The 26,603-nt window shown below is 38.0% G+C and overlaps 1 protein-coding gene across 2 annotated transcripts in view; it reads left to right on the top strand.

The window, feature by feature from the left end:
- LOC145686337 (thioredoxin-2-like) overlaps window positions 1-26,603 on the top strand; it is a 188,315-nt gene that overhangs the window by 111,721 nt on the left and 49,991 nt on the right. For both annotated transcript variants that reach the window (XM_081759563.1, XM_081759562.1), the window contains exon 3: window positions 1,674-1,799. In XM_081759563.1, coding sequence (XP_081615689.1) covers window positions 1,674-1,799 — 126 coding nt within the window. The remainder of the gene's footprint in view (window positions 1-1,673; window positions 1,800-26,603) is intronic.

Below are 26,603 nucleotides of genomic sequence, written 5' to 3'. Positions count from 1 at the left end.
GCTTCCTCGTATATCTATAGTCATTAAACGCACATCTTTGGTTTCCACGTCAATTGACCATCCGAACAAGTATATGGCTTTATTTATCGTTAATATTAACTTGGGCCTTACTTTATCGTAGCTTTTATCGCTCTATTTGCATATTATCTATTTTATATTTTCTTTCATTGCAGACGTGTTATTGAATTCTAGACTTTGATGGGTGCGAAACGCACCTGCTTCCAATCTCTTACCATGGTACCTGCTACCCAGTTTTAATTTTTGGTAATTCCCAAATTGTTAGGAATGAGTCAAAGTACCTTATCAAATTAGATATGTTCCAATTCCCCTGGCTCAGGACCACTTTTGTGAAGAGGTTGACTTACTGCTGAGTGTTATAAATTGCCTACGTCCAAAAATTTAAGTAATGCCCATTATGAGATGGACTTTTTTTTTTTTTATTCATATATAAAGCGGTAGACTGAAAAAGAGGTACGGCTCAGCACACCATAACTGAAGTCATGCACAAGCTCTCATGTAACAGTCTGAAGGTACTATATACATTCAGACAATCAAGTTCCTCTTCCCGTACTGGGATTCAGACACAGAAAGCTAGCTTTGCTATTTCTTACAGTATCACATACTCTCTTATTAATGTAATACGCGTAATTTCTTCTTTGCTTAAGCCAGGAGTTTGTTCATTTAGCAAAATATGAAAAGTGTATAATTACACTTACTATTTTATCAAATGTTTCTTCAGTAAGGTGCATCAAATGAGTGAAATGCATTAAGGTTTGAGCAAATGTGAATTTTTCATTAGTTACGAAGCTAGATACATACATCTACCTTACATTGTTTTTTTTTGTTTTTTTTTGTTTTGTTTTTTGTTTTTTGTTTTGTTTTGTTGTTTTGTTTTGTTTTGTTGTTTTTGTTTTTGTTTTGTTTTTGTTTTGTTTTGTTTTGTTTTATTTTATTTTGTTTTATTTTGTTTTGTTTTGTTTTGTTTTATTTTATTTTATTGTTTTATTTTATTTTGTTTTATTTTGTTTTATTTTATTTTGTTTTATTTTATTTTGTTTTGTTTTGTTTTATTTTATTTTATTTTATTTTATTTTATTTTGGAAAAGTGCCTATGTAATCATAATCTTGAAACGAAATGAAATCTTTCGTTTTATTTCCCTTGGTTATGTCCTTTGTACGAAAGGATACGAGTGATTAATAAAAGTAAATGATAATGAAATAATTGGCTGAATGAGAATGTAGGGGAAACGTAGAATGTAGAGATGTTATCCACGACAAGTTACTATGGTTTTGATCGAACCAGGAACCTGTCACACCAGAAGTGAGCACTCTACTACTGAGCCATCGTGCCTTCCGTCCATCCCCAAAATTATCTTAATAATAAAGATTTTAATTCGATTGAAAAATAGTGTAATATTCATATGTATTACTTATTATTTTACTGTTGCAAGGTCTGATATTTCTGCGAAACAGAATACCTACTTTCAAAACTCCGGAAAAAACAAAATTCAATGAAAAGTACTATTATTTGTAGCACAGTTTTAAAGATATAAGGAATTACTATATTTTCCTATTATTAACTTTTTGATTACCCTACATATTGTACTAATATGTTCATTATATTTAATGTGTGAGTTAAGACCTTCTTACAAAGAACTTTGCTTTTTTTATAGGAGTTTTCGTCGACCTACCCAGATGTTGTATTCCTGAAAGTGGATGTTGACGAGTGTGACGATGTAGCTCAGGAATATGGGATTTCTGCTATGCCTACTTTCGTATTCGTTAAGAATAAACAAAAGGTATATTTATTTTTATACTTTACCTCATTTATCAGTACAGGATATTCACAATTCATTGAGAGGTTTCACACCTCGGTAGAACGATGACAAAGGGAAGAGAACCGAAATAAAGCTATCAGCAGGTAGAGAATCTCACTCAGTTTAGTCGTACCTTTAAGGTGTTCTAAATGTCCGGTAACGTGAGATATTTTAATCATGCATTGTAGTTCTTGCCATACACAGTACATATCCGCGATTGCATGCGCAGTTCAGTTCCCTTGTATGTGATGTACCCTCAGCAAATAGTTTTTTGCGGGTGCTTCTGCTTGAAATTTGTGCTTGCTGCACTCTCACATGTAGCAAAATTACAAGACGTAAAAAACTCAAAATTAGTTCTCATCGGTGGACGCCATATTTCGTCAGGATACTGTCAGGCGGTAGAATCTGCAGCTAGGCTTTGAGCCTAGCTTAATTTTTGGTCTGTCCCCCTTTGTTATTGTTATCTGCATGTGGAGCTGTAAATTATAAACAACCCCGTATGTCTTGTAAAACATATAAGGAAGAAACTTTATTTTCTCTTTTAAAGATGTCGTTAACAGAAATCCATTATCAACTATTGTCATCCTCTTTATTGTTTTGTAAAACTTAAATCCAGGAAATTGCCTTGTTTCTATTTGTCCGAAATCCTTACTTCATTAAACGCACGGTAGGAACTAATATGGACATAAGTATGCATATTCGATATAATGTCGGGGACATCATTAACGAACTTTCTTTCGTGGGAGAGGAAAGACCTTCCTCTGTTTTGTGTAGCGTAGAAACCACATACTTCAATGGTGTTGACAAGAAAGTCAATGCTGCCAGATTTCTAAGTTTAACTACTTTTCCCTTATTTTATTTCAGTTCCGTAAGGGATGGTTGCTCAACCATATGAATTCTCGCTATTTTCACCAAAGGTTACCATAGTATGGTATCTTGAAGATTATCATTTTTTTTTTTTTTAATGTGCATTTTGGGTTTAGACTCATATTTCTCCACTGCCGTATGTGAAAATGAGTTTTTTGTGATGTAGAAAAGAAGCTGCTGCACGGTTACGACAGCATATAGAAATTGTGTGGCTTGTACTACCTCAACGTAAAGATTGATCTTTCATGAAACGTACATAAAGGCAGAATAATGATTTGGTAAAGGGTTTTTTCAGGATGTAGACTGCATCCACCAAAAGTATAAAATTTGTCCATTTGGATAGCCTGTAAAAACAGAAGTACTGTACTTGAAACCACAGGAAATTTTCTGCACAAGAACTATGACCAGAAGAGTTTTCAGAAATAATGAAATATGGCTGGAGTTGAAAGTTCTTCATGCCAAATTTTGGCTCCGAAAATCACAAATTTTGAAAAATTTCGAGGTTAAATTGCTCAAAAGAGGTAGTAGAAAGAAATTTGAAATTTTGCCCTGGATACTCCTATTAGATCTAAATATTTTTTCTCTTAATTTTGTGGGTTTCACTGATGAACGATTTACAGGTTCTTAAAATCCGTATACGATTGATAATCAGAAACTAAGGTTCCGAGGCCGATATTTCTGGAGTTCCGTTTGTTATAGAGCAATGAGGAATGTGCGGTAATTTTAATACATGAAGTTGGCAACTGTGCAGAGTTTCAGCTACCCAACACCTACGGCGCTAGTTGTAGGTAAACAGAGTGACTCGTTCGGAAAACTGTTCTCAGGAATTAGTCCGCTCAGTCATTCGATTTCTGTAGGCGAAACGTATAACTGCGGCTGAAATTCACCGGTAGCTGCTGTAATGTCTCGTAACCATGTTGCAGAATGGTGTCGAAAGTTTGCTGCTAGTAGAGAAAATGTCACCGACAAGGAGTGCGGTGGCCGACCCAGCACATCAACAGATTTAAACCTAGCTCGCATGGAGGTGCTGATTCTAGATAATAGGAGGAACACGTTACGGCATCTGATGGCAGAATTGGGAACTATCTGTAGTATTGGAATGTTTCACGTTAACGCGCGCCGGCATATATCCCAGATCACCACGGTGTTGATGCAGTTTTGCTGGGGCATCATCGACCATCTCTAAAGCCCGGACCTAGCTCCAAGTTACTTTCACCTGTTCCCACACTTGAAGAAGCACCTAGAAGGCTCGCATTTCTTCAGACGAGGTGAAACACTTCGTGCCACCATGGCTGAACACGCAACAACAGGATTTTTACCAGGAAACTCATCCCACGATGCGATAAGTGCCTCAACCGATGTGGATATTGTTGAGAAATAAAAATAACCTTATGTATGTACTGTCTGTTGGCTGATAGAGGTCACGTTGTATCATTCCCCGGCCCCACAGGAAATTCAAAATTAGCTCCGCCCTAGAGCACATGGTATGATGTTATGAGGTCACATGATCTTAGGCCACACCTTCGAGGGTAATTTAAAATTAGTATTCACCCTTTTTTATGACATCATTGAAACCGGGATTTTTGAATTAAGAGCTATAGTCGTCTATCTTGTTCTCTTTTACAGGCATAAAATTTGGAGATATTTATTGTCTTTGATGAGCACTTTATTACCTTATATTGTTATATAAGTGAGTACAGAGTCTTGGACAGAAGTACAGAATGGCTCCATTAATAGGGGAGGTATGTATAGGCCCGTCTTAAATTTTCTCGATCCTTTGTATAGGTATAAAATTATCAAAAGTTTCAGCGGTTTTTATCCTCTTTGATGAGTTCTTACATGGTTATGTGGGCGTGTACAGGGATCCATTCTCTTTTATAAAACACGGGCACATTAATGCTCCCCTCTTAAATTTCGGGAGGGTATCTGGGATACCCCTTAAATTTATTTGTTGAAAAAGCAGGAATTGGCTAATTTGGGTAGTCCACCTCTTTCCCTTTATGGGTAAAAGATTACCAAAAATATAAATTTCGGAGGACATTGACCCTGTTTAATAATGGTTTATTACGTTATGAATGGGTATAGACCCCCTCATAGAACAAGGGTATATGAACAAAACCCTCTAAAATTTGGGGGTCAAAGGTCAGGATTTTTAAGAACCAGTTTCATGGTTCAGGATTAACCCGATTTTAAATTTCGGCATTTGATCCCTTTCATTCCCTTGGGTGAATATAAAATTATTTTAAAGAATCGAAAACTTTAGGAGGAATACCTAATTTAAGGGTCAAAAGGTCTGGTTAGTTTTGATTGGTGGGTCTTACAGGACCCGAACCACAGTGCCTACTTGTTTAAACAAGAAAATATAGTGTATATTGGTCCACTCTGAAAGGATACTTCATTCTCTGAGAAGGGTAAAAGAGGGTAGTTCAGGACCCTGTTAGTGCTTCTTAAATAATCACATCAGTTCATATCGTTTCCGTTCGTGGATTAAAATAAAAGGCATCACATTTTTTTCCACTCATATCCGATTGGTTCATTGTAACAATGACTAATCTTCCCATCCAATGAGACGACAATGAGCTGTTATTTATTACGGAGCATTGTTATTGGTTTGAGCAAATTTTTAAACGCTCAGCGTTTAGTTATTCAGTTCAATACAGCAAGTGCTTAGTTGATGGAAAGTTTAATATACAGTTTTGCTATTTTTTTTTTACTTTATTTTTTATTTATACTGTTCCGATTCTTTTCCACTCAGTGCAAGAATTTTCAAACTAAAGATTTTCAAATCAAAAAGAAGCATTAAAAATACTCACTCAAAATTTTCAAACTAAAAACTTTCAAATCAAAATTTTCAAACTAAAGTTTTCAAACTAAAATTACTTAGAACGAAAGAAAAAAACCAGTGTTCGGGGTAAAGGGTTTCAAGAAATAATAGATGATATTGATTTTTCAGCTAAATGTATTTAACGGAAAGTATTCGCTTTCTCATATAATATGTATATTTGTAAAGGTTGTAAACGCAGAGTCTTGACGAACGAGAGAGCTGAAAATACCTAGTCTTGCTATAAATACTGTCACAGGAAGGAGCAGTCCTGATGTAAAGAAGACAGCAGATCCAGAGAAATAAATTTACTTCTAAGAAGTGCACACACCACAGATACAAATGTGCAGACGTTATTCAAAATGACCACCATGTGCTTTGACACAAACCCTTAAACGACGTGGCCAGTCATCAGTGGCTGTACGCAGACAGTCCATCGGAAACGTGTCCAGTGCTTTGATGAGGGGCACGTTTGTAGACTCCAAATTGGAGTGGCGTTTGGTCTCTAATTGAGACCAAAAGGCATAGTCTAAAGGATTAAGATCTGGACTGGCCGAGGGCCAATCTCTGGTAGCAATGAAGTCCGGCACATTAGTTTCCAGCCATGTTTAATTCATCTTCGCTTTATGGGCCGGTGCAGAGTCTTGTTGGAAGGTCCACGGCTTGTTGGCAAAGTTTTATAGCTACTTCCAAGATCTTTTCACGATATACTTGATCCCTTGTTTTGATCCCTTGTTTGCAGAATTGCAACTTTGTGACCCTGTCATACGTCACCCCCCACCGAACCCTCAATGACGGATGGTGACCCCGCTGAACCTTTTTCACGACTTGAAATCTTCTCTGGATGTGTGAACACACACCCTATCATTTTGTTCAGGTGTTCTTCAATGTTGAAAATTTTCTCACCCGAAAAGAGAATTGATCTGTGTCATTCATCCGCGTGCCTCTGAAGCAGGGCCTTGCATCTCAACTTCCTGTTTGCTTTTAGTGAAGGGGTAAGAAATGTTCTGTTGATCGACGAGAAACACCTATTTTGAGGTCACTTCTGAGTATCCTTGACATTGTCCTTTGCGGAATGTTCATTTCCCGGACATAATTTTTTGTTTCCGAAGCGGGTTTCGACGAATTCTCTGCCTGATAGCCTGAATGGCTTGTGGTGTTCTACTGCTCCGCGGTCGACCTGGTCTTTGAACCACGTACAGGGAAGTCTCACAGTACCTTGCTTTGATCCGATAGACGAATCTGTGTGATTTTCGAAGGTTGAAGTTTGAAAATGTTCAATGTCTTGTGACCACACTTGTGCAATGCAATCACAGCTGCACGGTGGGTTCCTAACCCCACTCCATCCTTACAATATCACGGACCTGCAAAGAAACTTGAATTTTAAATGAACAATACACAGACTGTTGACAGGAGTGAATTCACTAAAATCTATGTGGTATAAACGCTCGGTTCCGATGTGCAACATTTGTGAAAGTATTTATGGCCAGACTAGGTATAATATTTCAGTCTTGCAGGCATACTCTAAGAAATGAAAAAAAAAAAGAAGCAAAATGCTACTTTACATATTGATCACGAATTTGTTTTTTTGAAAGAAAAAGAAAACAGTTATTGATCATACCATACACAAAAGATAAATAAAATGAAACTTACTCGTAAAACAGAGATATGATGGAATCGTTGTCATCGTTCTTTGAGCAGTTTTTGTGGCATCCTTACATCCCTGCCCTGACTTTAAACGTACGAAATGGTTGCATACATTTTACCGTTGCTGCTGTTTCGATTTAATTTATGTCAGGGTGAAAAAAAGAAGAAAGGAGAACATAGTTTACACTGGAAATAGTTTCACCGGACATTTACTGTTTTTTCATCTTTGTATTCTAGTTTTTGTTTTTCTAGGTATCCATACGAGACAGTGTCAGAAGTCGGTACCCCTGAAACGCCGCTTTATATATTTAGTGCTATATATTTTTATTTCCTGGTAATGATGCTGTGGTCTTCGTGCGGCGTATTTTATGTGAAATCGTGATTGTCACTTGTCGTCGGCATTGATTGAAAACCATTTCTTTAAAGTATTGAAGTTTAATTGTTGTCCTGCCTGATTGTATAGCGTAAATCCTCGGATGTTGGATGTATAGCTGGTGATGTTCGTGTCAGTTAAACACGGGGCCACCACGAGTCTTGATGTAGGCCCGTTCCCTGTAAATTAGCATTTCATCCGACATAGATCCTAAATAAGTCGCAGATTTAATGGTTGGCTCCCTTGGCTTTTGTGTATATATGACAATCCGTGAATACACGTTCCTGCAACATTTCGCAGTACTTGTACAATTCCAGTTGTGCCTGACATGTAAACTCTCCGAGTATAAAATTGGTAGTTTGATTTTGAACAGGTACGTGTTCATTGTATTCCCAGAATGCATACAACATTGTATCATTGATTGAAACGATCTAATGAACTTCAATATCTGAGGAAGTTAGTTTCTCTTAGAATTCTTCTGGCTTATCAGTAATACTGATCTGACTAAAATTGGAACGTTGCGCTAGCTTTCCCCGTAGAGATTTGAAACAGAGCTTTGACAAACTCCTCGAGCAGAATTGTTTCCAATTTTGGGAGGGTTCAGAGCAATGCCTTCACGTTCGAGGATGATTTGTATAAATTTGGTTTTATATTCTTCGTAACACCTTCTGATCTTGGCCATCCAGAAGCTTCCATTTTTGATTTGAGAAAAATATTTATCCATTCGGTAATTACTGATACTTTTATTATACGACCTACCAGGGAGGTTGGATAAGTTTCTGGCATCGGAGTGAAAACAAGACGCCAGGTACACAGTGATAGCACTTTATTCAGCGTAGTTGCCTTGTAGGTTGACACACGTATACAACGGTCTTGCAGCAGTTCTGTCCCATGATAATGAAGTATTTTGTCTCGTGCTGCAAACCATGCTTCTGCAGCTGCTATAACGTCATTAGTGCCTCTAAATTCAGTTTTCAGGTACATCTTAAGTTTTGGGAAAAGATATAGTCTGAGGACGCCAGATCTGGGAATAAAGTGGATGGTCAATGATATCGAACTTCAATTCACACAGTTTGTGCACTGCGATGACTGCTTGGTGTCAAAGAACATTGTCTTGCTAGAAGACGATGCGTTTTGACAGTTTTCCTCGCCTGTTTTCCATCAATGCGGTATATAATTTCTCTAGCAGATTCGCGTATCTTACAGCATTCACTGTAGTGCCTTTTCCCAGATATTCGCTCAGTATTATCACTCAGAATCCGAAAAAAATGACACCTTCACTCTTCCAGTGGATTTTTCTCTGCGACCTTTGTGACCCACTATGACACAACTGCATAGAGTGAGTTTTGATTTCGGGATCATACACATAGAATTCTGTGTCAATAGTAACAATTTGTTTAATAAAATTGGAAACACTCACTGAAAAACTACGCAACACACTCTGTGCACAGTCCTGTCTTGTCCGCTTCTTATCAGCTGTGAGGAATTTGGGCACACACTTTGTCGACAATTCTTTCGTGCTAAGTTCTTCACGCACGATATAATGCACACACACTCCACACTGATCTCTAGGGTCTTTGGAATACGTGACGGACCCGTTCGCCTGTCTCCAAGGTTCATGTCGTGCATACGGTCCATAGTTTTCACGGTGACTCGAGTCTTTCCTCATCCTTGGTGCCGTTCTTGAACTCTGTTACCCACGATTACACTGTACTAACGGGTAAAATGCGCGCCGGTTTTGGATCGTCTGGCAAATTTTTGTTTCTCGGTTACCGACATTGTATTGTATTGTTGCTCTACACACAGACATTCCGATTGTCGCTTTAGCCTGAATTTCTCGCATTTCTTCAGTCTGTGTTTAGCCATGGAGCAGTTTACTATATCGCACCGTGTGCTAATTGTGAGAACTTTTTATCAGAACGGAGAAAGTTATGCAGCAACTGTCAGGCGACTTCGCGCTGTTTTAGGGCGAAATGAGGCACCGAATGAATCAACAGTTCGCAGACTTATGAAAAAGTTCATTGAAACGGGTTCAACAGTAAACATTAGAGGTCCTGGGCGCCGTCGTAGTGGTCGACGAAATCCAAGTGGAAACTTGTCAGGCAATCATAGCAAATTTCACGAACAGAGTTATTACATGCCAGCGCAGTAGAGGAAGTTATATGCCCGATGTTATTCACCATACCTGAAATCGAAATGTGGGATGATAATGTTTATGAATTTTGTTAGTGTGCTAAGAAAATAAATCATAATTTGATGTAACAAAACCGGCGCGCTTTTTGAATAACCCTATATAAGGACAGTCATCGGCCATTGTGTCAATTCATCAAAAATTTCCCCCACTTCCATATTCTTTGAGGAGGTATTTGATACCTACTCTTCTCACATTTGATAAGTCACAATGTGCTCCGTCATGGTCACTTCAAATCTATAATACAAGGGAAGTGTTTGAAATACATTTACTATTTTTTGCAAAACATCCTCTAAAATATAGTTGCATAACATGCTCTGAGTATTTTAAAATGAGTTCATTGACTGTGTTAGGTCGGAAACTTATTTAACCCCCCCCCCCCTTCTTATGTATATCCCTGAGAGTGATTCAATTACTAAAAGATATACCAAATAAATTAGAATATATATATATATAATATGAATATATGAACTAGAATGGCGATTCTTTCATCAAAGAGATCATACATGACAATCTAAATAATGTCAGATATATCTCTGTTTGCACAGATTCACAACTACGAATATCCTAAATAAAGTATTCATAACCTTCTGCAGCACTTTGTGCCCGTTCCAGTTCCTAACAGAACTCATACAGGTTTGCTCTTCTAAACCCTTGTTCATCAATCTTAAGATCATGACAGTAATTAATTTATACATTTACACAGCATCCGTCTATATAAAAATTAATATTCATAGTTTACAAATTAGACAAGAGGTCCATCCGTATAACACTAGAAATAACAAACATATAAATGTTCCATATCAACCACTGTCTAAAATGTTAAACAGTTATCAGGTAATCGAAATAAAATTATATAGTAAGTTTTCTGAAATACTAAGAAATGAATATGTAGATAGATTTAAGAATAAATTATGCAAATGGTTAGTAGCAACGCCCTTTTATTCGTTACAGTAGTTACGGGACTGTTCAATAGAAATGTAAAGTATTTCCTTATTTTGAATCTGTGTGTTAATAACTATTTTACCATTTACTAGTGTTGTTATCTATTGTATATGATGGACATTCGTTTCTTACTTAATCATAATTTACTGTTCAGGGGTGCAACAGCTCGTTGTTTACAACGCTTGGGAGGTGATTTTAGATATGAAAACAAGGAAGAGTGTCGATGTAACACAAAATTGAATACCTCATCTATCCGGGGTTACGGACATCCGAAAGTGTGAAGAAATGAACGTCCACTTGGAATTGTGACAAAAGACGAGTCGTAGAACTGCGGCGACAGGCAGCATACAAAGAAACAGTACGCAGAAAATCCAAAGATACAGTAATCGGTTGTTTACACTGAGAGTGCAAGGGATTCCCCAAAGGAAGAGAGGAATTCTCAGCAATTTTCTGACTGATACATGGACCAAAATAGGCGAAATGGAACACCTTGCTGCAGTGCATACGACATGCTTTGATGGATGTTGATAGCATCGACAGATTTAAGATAGCGGGCGAAACGTGTCGTGCGTGGTTGTATTCCAACACGCAAGAAATACATGTACACAATAAAATAGCGAGTAACAACACCACGTGCGAAATAAGGAGAGCATTAACGTACACAAGCGTATCAATGTGCATAATGATCTCATGGACACACGCATTTCAAATACCGCTACGCAGACACCGCTGAATAAACAGTTCAGTATAGGCGGTGTTCAAACTGCCCACCATTCATCTCAATACACAAATGATACCGACAAAGCAAGTTTCGTCTCGTACGATCAAACACCCATGGCGTGTTGGAAATAAGCGCTACAGCTTTGACAACTCGGGCAATGAGATCCTGGGCTGTTCGTCAGGGGTTTCGTACACAAAGTATTTCGTCTCTCTCCACAGAAAGAAATCAAGCGGTGTGATGTCAGACGAGCGAGGTGGCCATAACACAGGTCCACCCCTGCCAATGCACTGCTCGCCGCCTAAGAGCCAAGGACACGTGTTTTAAAAGACCTCACGAGAAATGTGAGGCACGTGTCGCCACGAAGGCGATTAGGCATCACGTAAGGCGCAATCACAGGGCTCATAGCGAGTCACTTTAACTAAGCGTTACTTTTTATGAAGTTGGTCACTATAAGTTACTTTTTTCAAGTTTCTCTCTAAAAGTTACTATTTTGGGGGATAGTCATTTTTTCGTGTGATTTATGTTTTGCATTGGCAGTTTTCTAAGAAAAATATAAAAATAAATGGAAAAAGGCAGGAACTTATTACTTTTCTGAAAATTTCAGTACTTGCTGCCATGTGTAGCTGTGCTGCCACATGCGAACCAAGTCAGCTTTATTCTCACTTCAGACTTCATTCTCTCTAAAACACAGTGGGTCGTTACTGGGTGCTTAAGCTCTGTTACGTGTTTGTAAAGTGGAATGTGAAGAACATAGTGAAAACCACTGCAATTCTCCTAAAACTTAAATACATGTCTTGTCTTCATCCGGAAAGTGTGAAATCATCTGAGAGTGTCAATTCTGGCAAAAGATCTTCCCCTCAACATTGACTTGCATTTACTGAGTGATGAGTGGCGGTTACTTCAACTTGAATTTCTCAGAAAGTCTGCAGTGGCCGAATAGATGATTTCTGCAGTAAATTTTTCATCAAGTGTCCTACAGTGGCAACGTTGGTGACAGTTTGTTTGTCTCTAAGTCATGGCAATGCTGATGTTGAACGCAGGTTTTCACTGTCACGTCGTCTGTTATCTGAAAATTGTACAGCGATGTCTTTAACAACTTTCAATGCTAAGTTAAATATAATGTCTGGGATGATGAAATTTCGAAATAGAGCAGAACTGGTTCCACGTTCTCATGAGCTTTTTACATCTGCTAGGTCTGCTTACCGTAACTACAAAGCATACTTATAAAACCTGAAAGAGGAGCTTTATTTTATATGATTCAATTTATGACCAAGTTTGGCATGAAGGTTTAAAGTTACTTTTAGTGAGATTTTGGTCATGTTTCAACTATTTTAGAAGAGAGAAGACCACTATGAACCCTGCAACTAGATGGTCGTTTAAAATACCGCTCCCCACACAGACTGCAAATCTGTGCTGATGGTCGTGCAGCAAAGTACATGTGGATTTTCCACATTCCACACATAACTTGTGACAGTTGAATACACCGTCTTGGTAAATATTGCTTCGTCTGTTCACAAAATCATAGTTAGAAAGTTAAGAATGGCGATAGTTTGACGTAATTACCATTTGTAAAAGTCCACATGAGTGAAAGTCTTCTGGCAATAGCTCATGTACTTTCTTCAACTTCAATGGGTGCATAGTTCGTCACGGAGAACGCGCCAGACACTCATGACTGGCGTGTAATGTCTGGACTGTACCGCGGGTGCTGGATTGAGGACAGGCCTGAATTGCTGCAACAGCTTCCTCTTCAAACCTGACAGTTCGCATATCTCGAATTCTTCCAGTATCCATTTGGAGTCTGAGAGATCGTTTCTTGAAGACGAAGATCGAGCCGTTGAAAGTAGACGTGCGACGGTATTTGTCTATTAGGGAACCTTTCACTACAACCGCCTCGCCTATCAGCTATTACCCCCTTGGCCTCCCATACATGAGGTGCATATCAGCCAGCTCGGATAGTGAGAAAGGTGCTATCCTGGCCACAACGATATCACAAACAACTACCTCAGTTAACACCAGACCACTGTCTTCCAGTTGCTGTATTCTTTCAAATCGTACGTTCCACAACTGCCCACTTACTCAGGATCGTAATTTGATGTAACTTACAATCTACCGTAGAAACACTTCCTGCAAAGCGAAGCACTGCAAGCGTCACACAAAACTAGCTTGTTAAGAACTCTAGCAGATTGGGTACCGCTTCCTGTGATTTTGTTTTTTCTGTCCAGTGCTTGTCGACAGGAGACTTGTATGTGGGTTGGTAGCACTCCGTCGTCTCCCCCTCCCCACCCAAAATGCATGTATAACTCGTGCATTAAAAATGATGAGAATCTTTCAAGATGTACGTCTTGTACAGTCCGCGGCATAAAATTTGTTACAAAAATTCTAAGTCCAAATGAATAACAAACTCTTGCCCAGTTTTCTTATGCATTCCCGCAATACATGTATCAATCGATTAGTTGCTTCTAGTATTTATTCCAACTCCTCCCCGTCCTCCACCTCTCCTTGTCTAAAGCAGTGTGTGTGACGTAGTACACTCTTTCCATTCAGCTGAAAAAGAAACAGGAATCAAGTTTACAACGTTATAGCTTTAAAACAGTCTTTTCCATTCGTTTGTTCTGAAATATTTTTAAGAGCCTAAATTAAAGGAAAGTCACACAATCTTCCCAGAGCTTCATAAATATCTTTAGTTTCATTCTTTTCTTTCTTTAAAGAGTGCAAGCTAGTAAGATGCTCCCTAAGAAATCTATGGAAATTGCCAAGAGCTCTAAAATATCTACGGACAGAAACGAGTTTTATTCAATGATTCATTAAATTTCTTTTCAGTAAGTGCAAGCAAATGTTTCAGGGGCGTCATTTGGGCAGGACAGGAGGGTGTAATTCCCCCTCTCTTGAACTTCATAAATACGTATTTTTTGATCAAATGCATAGTAATACACTAATAAAAAGTGAAAATCTTGTGTCGCCGGAGAATCTCTTCCTTCCCCCCCCCTTCCCGAATAAAGTCTAAAAGACACTGGTTTTAACAACAAACCTATAGAGCTACGATAGCACATTGCTAAAGAGCTTACATTTGGTTTCAAGAGTCGAAGGTTTGATCTCAAGCCATATGACTTCCTGGGTGACATTGAGAGAGAGAGAGAGAGAGAGAGAGAGAGAGGGGGGGGATTCAAGTATGGAGACAGAGAGAGATGATTTGTATACACAGATTTAGAATTGGGGAAAAAATGATCGGACAGCATTCGTATTATGACGAAAATTCTGATTTTGTGAAAGATAAGAAGGGAAGTTTTCGAACTGCGAGGATCACATTAGGCAGTTGTCGAATTAATGTGGAGAACTCTTTTTAGAGCATCAGATGATTACGAAAGGAGAGAAAGATCTTCAGAACTGAGGAATTAAGATTTTAAAAAATCTGGTTTCGGCGACGGGTTTCGAACCACGAACCTTGTGGTCATCGAACCATGACTTTATCCATTCTGCTACGGAGGATTCTATTACTCGTTCACATACGTTTCCCTTAGCTGCGTTGAAAGCTACCTTAAGGGGATATTCCAAAAGTTGACTCGGTAGATGCGCCGTTCAGTTAGGACGTAAACCACTTGTAACTTAGTTACAATGTGCAAAATGAACTTCCTCTTCTTCAGGACACTTTTTAAAGCTTTAAAATTTGTTACTATTGTTTTAATTAAGTTACATTCGATAGAACCATCTGATAAAGTAGTGCCAAGCCCTGTGCGTTATTGTCTGTTAGGTGAATGGTTAATGTAAGTTACTTTTAGGTGGATGGCCCGAGCTTCCAATCAAGACCATTCTTATTGATTATTTTATTTGAGCTACGCTCATACTGTATATTCCACAAGTTCAAGTTTGAAGTAATGTAGTCACAGCTAGTTTAATTCGAAATAATTTTACAATATTATATTTGTTACTAAATTTACATGGCACTCCTCACTTGTTTGTAGCCCTGCATAAATGCAAAATTGTTTTAAAAGTATATTTTACTTTCAAGTTTTATTGTTTTTTCTAATTGTCCTTCAACTTTATTTTATAATTATTTTCTATTTCTTAATTATAACATATTTTCTATTTATATTGTATTCTATGTTACACGTTTATTATTTATATTTTTTGTCTTACCTTTGAAGAGGAGCTCTTGACAATTCAGAGCAGCAGGGACATACACAGGATGCAGGCCTTTGCAATCAAGAGCTTTTGCCCCCACGAAATCACTACTTTTTTTTTGTAAATTATATCTAATTTGAGAGATGATGATAGCAGGGGCGGATTCAGGGGAGTGCGTTCGGGCGATCACATCCCCCAGAATAGGGAACTTTTTATACTTTTTATTTTAAAAATAAAACATATCCTAAGTATTTTTCATCTTTGTATTATAAACTTAAATTAAAACCTAAAGTAGATAGGCCTTACTTTCTTAAGAAAGTTAATTCTGCAGAAGAGCTACTTCTCCTTTTCTATTTTTTTTTTTTTCAATCCGCTCTTACCTTGATTTGACTTCGAAGGACCGCCCCTCCCAAACAATCATCCTGGAACCGCCCCTGGATGATAGACATTTTAGTAAAATATGCCCTCAATCGCTGAAATAAATTCCTGTCAAGCTTTCGATCGCTGAAATAAATTTCTGTCTACGGCCCTACAAAACAGTGACGATTTTAGGGAGTGATCAGTTAGTAATGCCTCCCTGGAGCAACGACACTTCCCCAGAAGTCATATCTCCGATAATTCAGAATGTGATTTGTGCATTATCACTTTTCACTCTGTGTCTTGAAACGCACCAAAAAGGAACTGTTCTGAAGTATTTACTGGTTCTCCCTATGACCCCATTTCAATATGGCCAACCTTGGACATATACACATCTGAAATATCACCTTTTATGTCAGTGATCCCGAAAACTATCCATTCGACACAAATATAGGATATTTTCGATTCTTTATTCCTGTCACCCTCCCATTGTCAACTCGAAGCCAACCCAGGCTTATTTTGGACTTACGCAGCATCCACAGTGTCACTTTTCATCTTTGCATATGAATTCGACACTAATTTCGTTCGTATTTGACTACTTTTACATGTCACCTTCACCTCTTGGTAGGGATTTTTTCAGTATCTCGCCCCCACAACTATGGAGAAATTTCAACCAACTAAGTATAATTATAAATTATCATCTGAAACACAACAGTACGGGTGATCTTTTTCGCAGAGGAATTCGTTAACTGCTGTTTCAATATCAATGTATTGGCTTTTTTTGCTCTGCATGCTGGAGATTGCCAAAGAGCTAAACTTCATTCTGTACTATTGTGCTATGAATATAGTGGTTTAATTTACTGAATACTCGCTTAGATGTTGCTCTCGTCACAGAAAAAGTGATATACAGTTATAAAAGAAAAATAAAATGAAATATCTAATTTTTACGTCCCACGATTATGCCGACTATGCTAATGGAGAGAGTAATGGTGAGAAATAAATGAAATTGTTTAATGAAAAAAGTGGGAGGAAACGGGAGAAACCCGAGGACACTCATGCACACGGTGTTTGTCCATAATAAAGTTCATTCGGCGTGAGCTGGGATCGAACCAAGGACCCCATGCACCATAGGTAAAGTTATAAAAGAATAGGCGTCTAAACAAATACGGAACACTACTATCAATGAGAGTTATATAAGATTAGATTTTTAGTTATTTCATTCTAAGTTAAAATTTCAATCAATCTTGTTCTTCATTACTGTTCGAAAACTTAAAGTTGTTGCTGCAAGGACGTGATAAATCTTTTCAGTAGACTTCGCAGTCCCCTGCACAGCTTCTTTTTCATGTAAGGCTAAAGTAGTCTCATTTTAGACATCGAGGGAAAATAGTGGAATTACGAATTTTCAATGGGCCCCGTTTTACTCTGGGCTCCCTCAACGCACTGCCGTTAGTTACGTCACTGTTCAGGATGCATGATGCAGCTTCTGCTTTTAGGAATACTTTCTAAGGCAGTACGAGTTTTTTTTTTTTTATTGCTGTGTGAATTAAGTTGTATTTGCTAGAAGTGTCGGTTAAAGGAAACTAAAGATCCTACACTCAAACAGAAATAATCTCTTTCGAAACTCTAATGGAAAACGAAACGAATCGTCCTAAACATGTTACGCTTTTGAAGAGAAAAAGAGCAAAGCAGTAGTTGCACATACGTTTAATGGTGTTTCTTGGATACACATTTATAACTTACAAAAGTCATGTTCACGTCATGGTTTGATAGATGAAGGGTTAGTAAAAGGAATTCTTACGCTGGTGGTCGTGGGTTCGAATCTCTGCTCCTCTTGTTACTCTTTTCTCTTAGCTACACTTAGTTTGTGCATTCCAAACCTCGAAGTTTGGTTTGGATTATTCATGAAAGCAGGTAGAGAATTAATTGTAGTCGAAATTAGTTTCAAATATGAGATTATAATTACATATTTTGTCTTTAACTTATTACGTATCAATTTTTATATCAAATTTTCCAGTCTTTATTTAATTCATCTTCCGGTGTAATACAATGAACATTTGCAGAGCGACGTCAGTCGGACGAAAGTACTATATTCCATTGTTACTCTAATATACCTAGGTATTTGTTCATATATTTATAAATTGTTTACTAAGTAAAAACTTATGGCGGTCCACATTATGTGTCATATAATAGACCGTACGAAGGCGGAAATAGCAGAAGGCGTATTGCAAATATAAAGTAGGAGTGATAAAAAGTAGGGGTCTTTCACTAGATTCGAACCACTGTTACAGGCGGTTTTGGTTTACATAGCAAGCATAATACCACTCGGCCACCAGGTCTCGCACGTAGCCTCTTTATTAATGCAGAACATACTGAGACACTTACATTCACTGGTGTCGCGTAATGTATTTCATAAAATTGTGTTAATAAGTGGATCGAATTAGGTAGCCCTCGAGAGGGCTGATGGTGTTGTGGGCGATCATTTATTAATAGTGTGTATAGTCCCCTTGGGACTCGATTACAGCTGCCATACGCCGTGGCATTGAATCCACCAGGCGAGAGATATAGCGTTGGGTGCAACAGATCGACCACGCATCTTCAACACGCTCCCAAAGATCATTAGATGTTCGTGGAGGATTGTTCGACCAGGTTTCCCGCAATTTTCTTGCAACAGAGGCCCACATATTTTCAATAGGGTTCAGATCTGCTCCATGAGGAACCCAGTCAACTATTTCGACATCAGGTTGCCTCTGCAACCATGTCTGAACCACATGTGAATTATGTATCGAGCTATTGTCCTGTTGCAAATATAATATGCCGTCACCTACATGAGCTTTTATTTCCGGAAGCGTTTCATCCAGATGTTCCACATACTTGTGGGCGTTTAGGCGACCAGGAATCCTGTAGATTCCTCCGAAATTTGCAGCCTTGCATATCCATGCCCAACAGTGGACAGTTACATGTCCCATTCGACCAGAACGGGAAACGTATTCAGAGGCATACCTTTTTCCAGGGGGGCGGTAAACACGCTTCGGCCCGAAGTTTGCACTGGAAAATATTTTTTCGTCTGTGAAAACGACCTCGTCCCCCACACGTGCAATATTTAACTGTGCAAACGCCAGACGGTCAACCATGTGGTCTTCTGTTAGTCGCTCCTTAACAGCTGCCCTGTATGATCTCAAACCAAAGGATTTGAGTCTACGACGGACAGTCGTAACATCGCCTGGGAAATTGGTTTCCTCTCGTAACTGTCGGGCAGACATGAAAGGGTGCTCACGGCATTGGGCAATTACACTCTGGTCTTCTTCGGCAGAGGAAACTCTTTGTCGCCCACTTCCTCTTTTACGTCTTACATCTCCTGTTTCCTCATATCTCCTCCACAACCTCCGTGCTGTAGCACGGTTAACGCCATATCTCGCGCCTGCCTCGCTATAGTTCATGCCCGCTCAATTAAAGCAATCACGCTGCTTTTAATCGAAGCTTCGTAGTGAGCCATTTTCACACCAGAAGCAAAATGATAGCTTTGCTTAGGTGTTTGAACGGAACGTGCTTCATGTGACGTCACGTAACAAGGCGGAGTTTCCTCTCATTGCTGTAGACGATATCGTACGCCCTCTGCTGGGTGTTTCGTGACGGAAAAAGTGCTTTTAAGCAATTCATGGCGACCGCTTTGAAATCAAATGTAAAGTATGAGAATTAAATTTGTCATATCTGTAGTTTGGTGTAGAGACAAAACAAAATTGGAAACCAAAGGTTTAAGAACAACTCAGATTATTAATATAAAACAAGTCAAAGATTATTAACTTGTATTATCATTCAAGAAATGCGAGAATTTTGAAACAAAGAAAAATAACTTAGAAATTTGCAACTGAAGACAAAAAAAAAAAAAACTAACTTAAACACACTAAAGGGTATGAGTAGGGGGATTAATGGGGACGTCAGCAATGAGGCTATATGTCCCCGTCTCGATTAACGCGAGGGATGGATTTTACCATTTCACTTTGACGGAATAACGTAGAGGATGGGAAAGATACATAACAGCTATAAATATAAAAATAACAGTGACAATGTTCGGTGGTGAATAACTCTTGAACTACCCGATCGTTCTCAATCACATTTTGAACATAGATGAAATTCGAATCTGGGAAGCTTTTTGTTATTTCATTTTGATATTAGAACTTGCGGAAGAGGAGGGGAGGGTAAATATATGGAAATGAATAAAACTTAATAACTCTTGAACAATCCGACTGATCCCAATCAATCAAACATTCAATATAGATAAGGTTCGGACCTGGGATGTTTTCATTTTTTGCCTTGACGGTACAATGTAGGGGAGGGGAAGGGGGGACTATGTAAAAAAATAAAAATAAAAATGCTGTCTTGGTGACTTCATCACGCTTAAACCACCGAACTGATCTTAATCAAATTATCAACATAGATGAGGTTCGGACCTGGTGTGGTTTTTATCATATCCCTTTGATGGTAGAACGTAGGGTAGGAGGAGGGGAGGGGAGATATCTATAAAAATGAATAAAACTTAACAGCTCTTGAACCACCTGACCGATCTCGATCTAATTTTCAACATAGACGACGTTCGGGCCTAGAAACTTTTGTTTTAATATTTTCACTTTGACGGTAGAACATAGGAGAGGATAAGAGAAGGGAAGATTAATATATAAAAATAAATAGAACAACTCTTGAACCATCCAACAGATTTCGATCAAATTTTCAAGGTACATGACATTCGGGCCTGGGATAATTTTTGTCATACCGTGCCCCCAACATGGAGAGGGGAGAGGGATACATAAAATCATCGAAAATGACCAATATCAAAGAGTGCTTTAGTAATAGTAAAACCATAACATATTACTATTTTTCTTTAATTTAGCCCAGTGAAATCGGGGTGCGACTTAGATTCGAGGACGTCTTAAGTTCGAGTAGTTATCGAGAAATAATTAAAGATATTAACGTGTTATTGAATTACTTTGCTAATAATAATAATAATAATAACTATTATTATTATTATTATTATTATTATTATTATTATTATTATTATTATTGAAGATTTGATCATTCAAATATTGAAAGATCAAAATATTCAAATACCTTAAGACAATTAAACGTGTGTCATCGCCGACTAATGATCACCAAAAATTCTAAGTTTAAACAAAATATTCACACATGGTTCCGACTTGAGAACCTCCAGATTATTAGCTAGCGCCTTGAGCACAGATCCACGCTCTATATGCGCTAAATGGTATGTTTTAGTATGTTTAAATCAGATTTCCTTGCCTCCAGTTACAAAATTCTAAGTTAGTATTTTTCGTTCTTTCACAATTGCTTTCGATGTTTTTTAATCATATAAGTCAATAATCTTTGGCATAGTTTATATTAATAACGTGGTTGTTCTTAAACCTTTCGTTCGCTATTTGGTTTCAAAGCAGTCACCATTATCTGGTAAAGCAATTTTGTTCGCCACGATTCATGAGTTTTGTAACAAAACACGTCAAGAAATGAGTTAAATGAAGGCTGCAAGAGTTTATATCAAAGTTGAGTATTGTGAACTAGTGACAAGCATGTAATAACGTCTCGTATTTGAAAATAATGTTAGCTACTTTTAATTCACTAACTGGTATTAGATTTAATTCAAGCTTAAAGAATTGGAATGAACAAACTCAGTGTAGCTTAAAGAAACAAAACGTAAGAAGAACGGACGAGATTCGAACCCTGGACCACCAGTACAAAAATCCTGTTCACTAACCCCTCACCTAACAAGCCATCAACTTCTATAAGTTTTAAATTTGCAAGCAAATGATACCATTATACGTTTGTGCAATCAATGTTTTGCAGTTTTCCTCTTCAAGAACGTAACATGTTTACGACGATTCGTTTCGTTTTCCATTAGAGCTTCTAGAGAGATGATTTGTGTTTGAGTATAGGATCTTTTGTTTACTTTAACCGACAGTTCTAGCAAATACAACTCAATTGAAACAGCTGTAAAAAAAAAAAAAAAAAAAAAAACTAGTACTGTCTTAGAAAGTATTCCTAAAAGGGAGAAACTCCATCGTGCACCCTGAACAGTGACGGGAGTGCGTTGAGCGAGGCCAACAGCAAAATGGGGTCCATTGAAGATTCGTAACTCCACTTTGAAGGGTTTTAATTAATTTCACACTTTTTCCTCAATGTCTAAAATGTAACTACTTAGCCTTAGATGAAAAGGAAGATGTAAAGGAGCTATACACTGTGAAGTCTACCGAAAAGATTTATCACGTCTTTGCAGCAACTATTTCCAGCAAAAGGGAATAAGTACATCAGACCTAAGTTTTCAGAAACGCTAAACAACCTTCCCGAGGCGTATTTGTATTTGTTTCAACACGTGCATAACTGATTAATTGTAGCAAAAGAACTGACAAACTCTAAGATAAGAAGAAGGATCTTGTATTGTAGCACTGCAATTGGTGAGAAAAGCTTAAAAGTGGAAAAAATATTTTTATGTACTTATTCCCTTTTTCCAATCTGTGGTTCAATTATGAGCCTATATATTTGAGGTGTTAAAAATAATAAGAAGGAGAAGAAAACTTATTAACTGGTAGGTTACGCTGGACTCTTAATTGTGTATATGGAATAATGGAACGTGGGGTTATACAGTGGATTTTGGATTTCTGTTGGCGATCAATTAATCTTTACCCTAGTAGGAAATACTGGTTGGTCCGGATTTCGAACAGTAATGAAGATCAAGATTGATTGAAATTTCAACTTTGAATGAAATACATAAAAATCTAATCTTATACAACTCTCATTGATAGTAGTGTTCCGTATTTGTTTAGACGCCTATTCTTTTATAACTTTACCTATGGTGCATGGAGTTGTTGGTTAGATCCCAGCTCGCGCTGAAGTAACTTTATTATGGACAAACACCGTGTGCATGAGTTTTCTCGGGTTTCTCCAGTTTCCTCTCACTTTCTTCATTAAACGATTTCATTCGTTTCTCACCATCACTGTCTCCATTAGCGTAGTCGGCATAACGTGGGACGTAAAACTTAAATATTTCGTTTCGTTTTTCTTTTATAACTGTATCTCACTTTTCCTGTGACGAGAGCATCATCTAAGCGAGTATTCAGTGAATTAAACCACTATATTCATAGCACAATAGTACAGAATGAAGTTTAGCTCTTTGGCAATCTCCAGCATGCAGAGCAAAAAAAGCCAATACATTGATATTGAAACAGCAGTTAACGAATTCCTTTGCGAAAAAGATCACCCGTACTGTTGTGTTTCAGATGATAATTTATAATTATACTTAGTTGGTTGAAATTTCTCCATAGTTGTGGGGGCGAGATACTGAAAAAATCCCTACCAAGAGGTGAAGGTGACATGTAAAAGTAGTCAAATACGAACGAAATTAGTGTCGAATTCATATGCAAAGATGAAAAGTGACACTGTGGATGCTGCGTAAGTCCAAAATAAGCCTTGGTTGGCTTCGAGTTGACAATGGGAGGGTGACAGGAATAAAGAATCGAAAATATCCTATATTTGTGTCGAATGGATAGTTTTCGGGATCACTGACATAAAAGGTGATATTTCAGATGTGTGTATGTCCAAGGTTGGCCATATTGAAATGGGGTCATAGGGAGAACCAGTAAATACTTCAGAACAGTTCCTTTTTGGTGCGTTTCAAGACACTGAGAGTGAAAAGTGATAATGCACAAATCACATTCTGAATTATCGGAGATATGACTTCTGGGGAAGTGTCGTTGCTCCAGGGAGGCATTACTAACTGATCACTCCCTAAAATCGTCACCGTTTTGCAGGGCCGTAGACAGAAATTTATTTCAGCGATCGAAAGCTTGACAGGAATTTATTTCAGCGATTGAGGGCATATTTTACTAAAATGTCTATCATCCAGGGGCGGTTCCAGGATGATTGTTTGGGAGGGGCGGTCCTTCGAAGTCAAATCAAGGTAAGAGCGGATTGAAAAAAAAAAAAAATTAGAAAAGGAGAAGTAGCTCTTCTGCAGAATTAACTTTCTTAAGAAAGTAAGGCCTATCTACTTTAGGTTTTAATTTAAGTTTATAATACAAAGATGAAAAATACTTAGGATATGTTTTATTTTTAAAATAAAAAGTATAAAAAGTTCCCTATTCTGGGGGATGGGATCGCCCGAACGCACTCCCCTGAATCCGACCCTGCTATCATCATCTCTCAAATTAGATATAATTTACAAAAAAAAAAAAAGTAGTGATTTCGTGGGGGCAAAAGCTCTTGATTGCAAAGGCCTGCATCCTGTGTATGTCCCTGCTGCTCTGAATTGTCAAGAGCTCCTCTTCAAAGGTAAGACATAAAATATAAATAATAAACGTGTAACATAGAATACAATATAAATAGAAAATATGTTATAATTAAGAAATAGAAAATAATTATAAAATAAAGTTGAAGGACAATTAGAAAAAGCAATAAAACTTGAAAGTAAAATATACTTTTAAAACAATTTTGCATTTATGCAGGGCTACAAACAAGTGAGGAGTGCCATGTAAATTTAGTAACAAATATAATATTGTAAAATTATTTCGAATTAAACTAGCTGTGACTACATTACTTCAAACTTGAACTTGTGGAATATACAGTATGAGCGTAGCTCAAATAAAATAATCAATAAGAATGGTCTTGATTGGAAGCTCGGACCATCCACGTAAAAGTAACTTACATTAACCATTCACCTAACAGACAATGACGCACAGGGCTTGGCACTACTTTATCAGATGGTTCTATCAAATGTAACTTAATTAAAACAATAGTAACAAATTTTAAAGCTTTAAAAAGTGTCCTGAAGAAGAGGAAGTTCATTTTGCACATTGTAACTAAGTTACAAGAGGTTTACGTCCTATCTGAACGGCGCATCCACCGAGTCAACTTTTGGAATATCCCCTTAAGGTAGCTTTCAACGCAGCTAAGGGAAACGTATGTGAACCAGTAACAGAATTCTCCGTAGCAGAAGGATAAAGTCATGGTTCGATAACCACAAGGTTCGTGGTTCGAAACCCGTCGCCAAAATCAGATTTTTTAAAATCTTAATTCCTCAGTTCTGAAGATCTTTCTCTCCTTTCGTAATCATCTGATGCTCTAAAAAGAGTTCTCCACACTAATTCGACAACTGCCTAATGTGATCCTCGCAGTTCGAAAACTTCCCTTCTTATCTTTCACAAAATCAGAATTTTCGTCATAATACGAATGCTGTCCGATCATTTTTTCCCCAATTCTAAATCTGTGTATACAAATCATCCCTCTCTGTCTCCATACTTGAATCTCTCTCTCTCTCTCAATGTCACCCAGGAAGTCATATGGCTTGAGATCAAACCTTCGACTCTTGAAACCAAATGTAAGCTCTTTAGCAATGTGCTATCGTAGCTCTATAGGTTTGTTGTTAAAACCAGTGTCTTTTAGACTTTATTCGGGAAGGGGGGGGGGGGAAGGAAGAGATTCTCCGGCGACATAAGATTTTCACTTTTTATTAGTGTATTACTATGCATTTGATCAAAAAATACGTATTTATGAAGTTCAAGAGAGGGGGAATTACACCCTCCTGTCCTGCCCAAATGACGCCCCTGAAACATTTGCTTGCACTTACTGAAAAGAAATTTAATGAATCATTGAATAAAACTCGTTTCTGTCCGTAGATATTTTAGAGCTCTTGGCAATTTCCATAGATTTCTTAGGGAGCATCTTACTAGCTTGCACTCTTTAAAGAAAGAAAAGAATGAAACTAAAGATATTTATGAAGCTCTGGGAAGATTGTGTGACTTTCCTTTAATTTAGGCTCTTAAAAATATTTCAGAACAAACGAATGGAAAAGACTGTTTTAAAGCTATAACGTTGTAAACTTGATTCCTGTTTCTTTTTCAGCTGAATGGAAAGAGTGTACTACGTCACACATACTGCTTTAGACAAGGAGAGGTGGAGGACGGGGAGGAGTTGGAATAAATACTAGAAGCAACTAATCGATTGATACATGTATTGCGGGAATGCATAAGAAAACTGGGCAAGAGTTTGTTATTCATTTGGACTTAGAATTTTTGTAACAAATTTTATGCCGCGGACTGTACCTGATGAAGGGACCTAACATCATGCATATGTCCCCTTATTCACCCGCAAACTGGCTATGAATGGTGACAGTAGGCCGCCCTCATTTATTTAAACCCTCCTTATGCAGCAACTTTGACGATGCCGGGATTAGGGAAGGGGACAGGGATGCAGAAAAAATATCGTCCTGGCATTGTCTAGTGTGACTGATGAGAAACATTGCAAAACCCTGGTCAAGGTGGCCGCTGCAACAAATCGAACGCCGGCGTGTAGACTGGGAAACTGCCTTTATCCAACTGATAATATTCTTGCTATTGCAATCAGCATACCATAGTGTGCAGTATTTGTAATGCCATCACTGCGAATGTGGTTAATTACATGCTCCATGTATATATGTACTTCTTCCTGCATGTGGGTATGCAACCCTACATATCATCTTTCGGCCGCCCTCTTGAATGGCGTACGCTATCAACATATATCACAGTATGCCGGCCGTATTGCAGCTAAGCCGCACATTTCGCCTATTTTGGTCCATGTATCCCCCAGAAAATTGCTGGGAATCCCTTGCGCCCTCACTGTACACAACTAATTATTGCTCCTTCGGATTCTCTGCGTACTGTTTGTTTGTGTGCTGCCTATCGCCTCAGTTCTATAACTCGTCGTTTTGACAC

This window comes from Thermobia domestica, chromosome 5 (assembly GCF_964235325.1).
Source record: "Thermobia domestica chromosome 5, izTheDome1.hap1.1, whole genome shotgun sequence".
NCBI lineage: Eukaryota > Metazoa > Arthropoda > Insecta > Zygentoma > Lepismatidae > Thermobia > Thermobia domestica.
The sequence above is the reverse complement of the archived record's forward strand: the minus strand, read 5'-3'. Positions and strand labels throughout refer to the sequence as shown.